The sequence below is a fragment of the Mycosarcoma maydis genome, chromosome 20 (assembly GCF_000328475.2).
Source record: "Mycosarcoma maydis chromosome 20, whole genome shotgun sequence".
Taxonomy (NCBI): Eukaryota; Fungi; Basidiomycota; class Ustilaginomycetes; order Ustilaginales; genus Mycosarcoma; species Mycosarcoma maydis.
In genome coordinates, this window is record NC_026497.1 from 429,401 (window position 1) to 431,468 (window position 2,068).

Here is a 2,068-nt window from a genome sequence, read left to right on the forward strand (position 1 = left end):
CACACGAGTTTGTCGCTGCCAAGAACAACCCCAAACTCGAGGGCGTCAAGCCGGTGGACTACCTCATGGTCACCACGAGCGTGCAGCCCGACTGGAAGACCTACCTCAAGGTGCTCGAGAAGGACGCCACCATCATCCCTCTTTCGGTCGACGCCGGCGACTTTGTCTTTCCCTACATGCCCATCATTGGCAAGCAGCTCAAGATCCAGGGCTCGCTCGTTGCTACACGTCAAGTGCATGCAAAGATGCTCGAATTCGCCGCTCGTCACGCCATCAAGCCCATCATCGAGGAGGTCCCCATGACCGAGGACGGCATCAATCACGCCGTCGAGCGTTTGAAGAAGGGCGATGTCCGATACCGATTCGTCGCCGTCTCGCAGACCAACAAGGCTACCTCTGCCAATCTCTGATTTGCCCTTTTAGCCCCCGCCATTCGCGATTCGTGATTGTTTATCTCAACCTCATCGCCATGTAATTCTAGCAAGCTGATCCTCCTTTCGTTTCACAAGCTCGCGCTCCTGCACTGCATCCATCACATAGACATGTCCTTTGGTTTATTCCAGCTTCGCGTGATGCGTCGACCTCTGAATGTGAGTGTCAATCACGAATCAACGAGGTGCAGCAGCCGCTATCATGAAGGATGTTCAGATTCAAGCGTGTTAGATCCAAGTTACGCGGTGGCCACCCTCCACACACACACACACAACACAAAGGCGTCGAAATTCTGCGGCTTCTCGGCAAGAAGCGTCGAGGACCGACGCTGTGGGCGGGCTCAAGACAGTCCACACTCGTACCGCCAACTTCTGCTGCCAACTTCTGCCTATGGCTTGGCTCGGATGTGGTCGGTGTTGTCCCTCTTGCTCTTCAATCGTTCTTCTTGCCTGGTGCTTCTGCTGATCGCTGCTCTCAGAGAAGTGCTCTCACAGAAGCAGTGTAGGATACCAGCCAGGATCTATCAAAACATCCCTTACTCTCACGCGTTACGGCGGTTGTGCACCAGTCATATGATCACATGCTGATCGGAGCAAGACGCACGACGACGGCGGCCATCGACAACCCCCCAAAGCAAATCGCTTTGCCGATGCCATGCCAGCCGCAACGATACCTGCCTCGCGTATGCGCGATGCCCTTCAAGTCGTCCACGACTCGATCGAACAGTTTGCCAACACCTACCGATCATGGCTCACGCTCGCCCCAGCGTACAGCTACGCTCCAGCACTCACAGCTTCAACCAGCTCATCTTCGGCATCATCATCATCGTCATTGTCTTCTTCCTCTCCACCGTACCTCCCAAATGCAGAGACGATTGCTCGAGCTTATTGCCCCATCTCGGGTCCCAGGTGGGACGAGCATCGCGAACGCATGGCGGCTTCCACCTCCCTGAAAGGACTCACCTTGCTTCGCAGCCAGGTCGAATCCGAACTTGCTGCTTTACAACGGCTCGCAGCTGAACGCGGAAGCTGGCACGAACCGCATCCTTACTCGAATGGAACGCACCACATCCGCTTCTGGGAAGAAGTGCTCTACCTCGCCTTCACAAACGGTCCCGTGCTATCGATACAAGATCGCTTTGCTTTCAGCCTGAATGCAGCTTTGCGACGCAACAAAAAGGTACGTCAGCCTCGAGTCAAAAATGTCAACAGCCAAAGCGTCAAAGTGGATGTCGTCTCCCAGAACGGCCATTGTTGGACGCGACTCTACATTATCAAACCCGAACGTCTACGCCAGGAGTTTCGAGAGGCTGAAAGTTATATGATCGACGAACAAGATTCTAGCTCTGCCTCTGCCTCGGAACATGATGACCTCGAATCATCCAGTCTCACCGAATCAGCTCCAGATATCTTTCACCAACACTACCATACCGCCAAGTGCACCGCTAATGGCGATTTGGAAACCAGAACGTCGACGCAGCCAGTTTCCACCCTAACCCCAGAGTCGCTTGCTTTCGACGTTGCCGCCAAAAAGTGCTCACTCACCAAACTCATCCATCAACTTCGCGCTGCAGCCGACACAGAGGCAAGAGCGCGCGTCCAACGTTCCAGAGACCACGGTTGCGAGCTCCCTCTCG

The 2,068-nt window shown here is 54.7% G+C and overlaps 2 protein-coding genes across 2 annotated transcripts in view; both read left to right on the forward strand.

The window, feature by feature from the left end:
• UMAG_15025 (putative NADP-dependent alcohol dehydrogenase) overlaps positions 1-410 on the forward strand; it is a gene marked incomplete at both ends in the record, with an annotated part of 947 nt that extends 537 nt beyond the window's left edge. Inside the window, one exon of the mRNA XM_011394057.1 lies at positions 3-410. Coding sequence (XP_011392359.1) covers positions 3-410 — 408 coding nt within the window. The remainder of the gene's footprint in view (positions 1-2) is intronic.
• Positions 411-1,086: 676 nt separating this feature from the next.
• Positions 1,087-2,068, forward strand: UMAG_12066 (uncharacterized protein; the record flags this gene model as incomplete). Its single annotated transcript, XM_011394051.1, has 1 exon — positions 1,087-2,068. A coding segment is annotated over one exon (982 nt), but the record flags the coding sequence as incomplete, so codon positions are not given.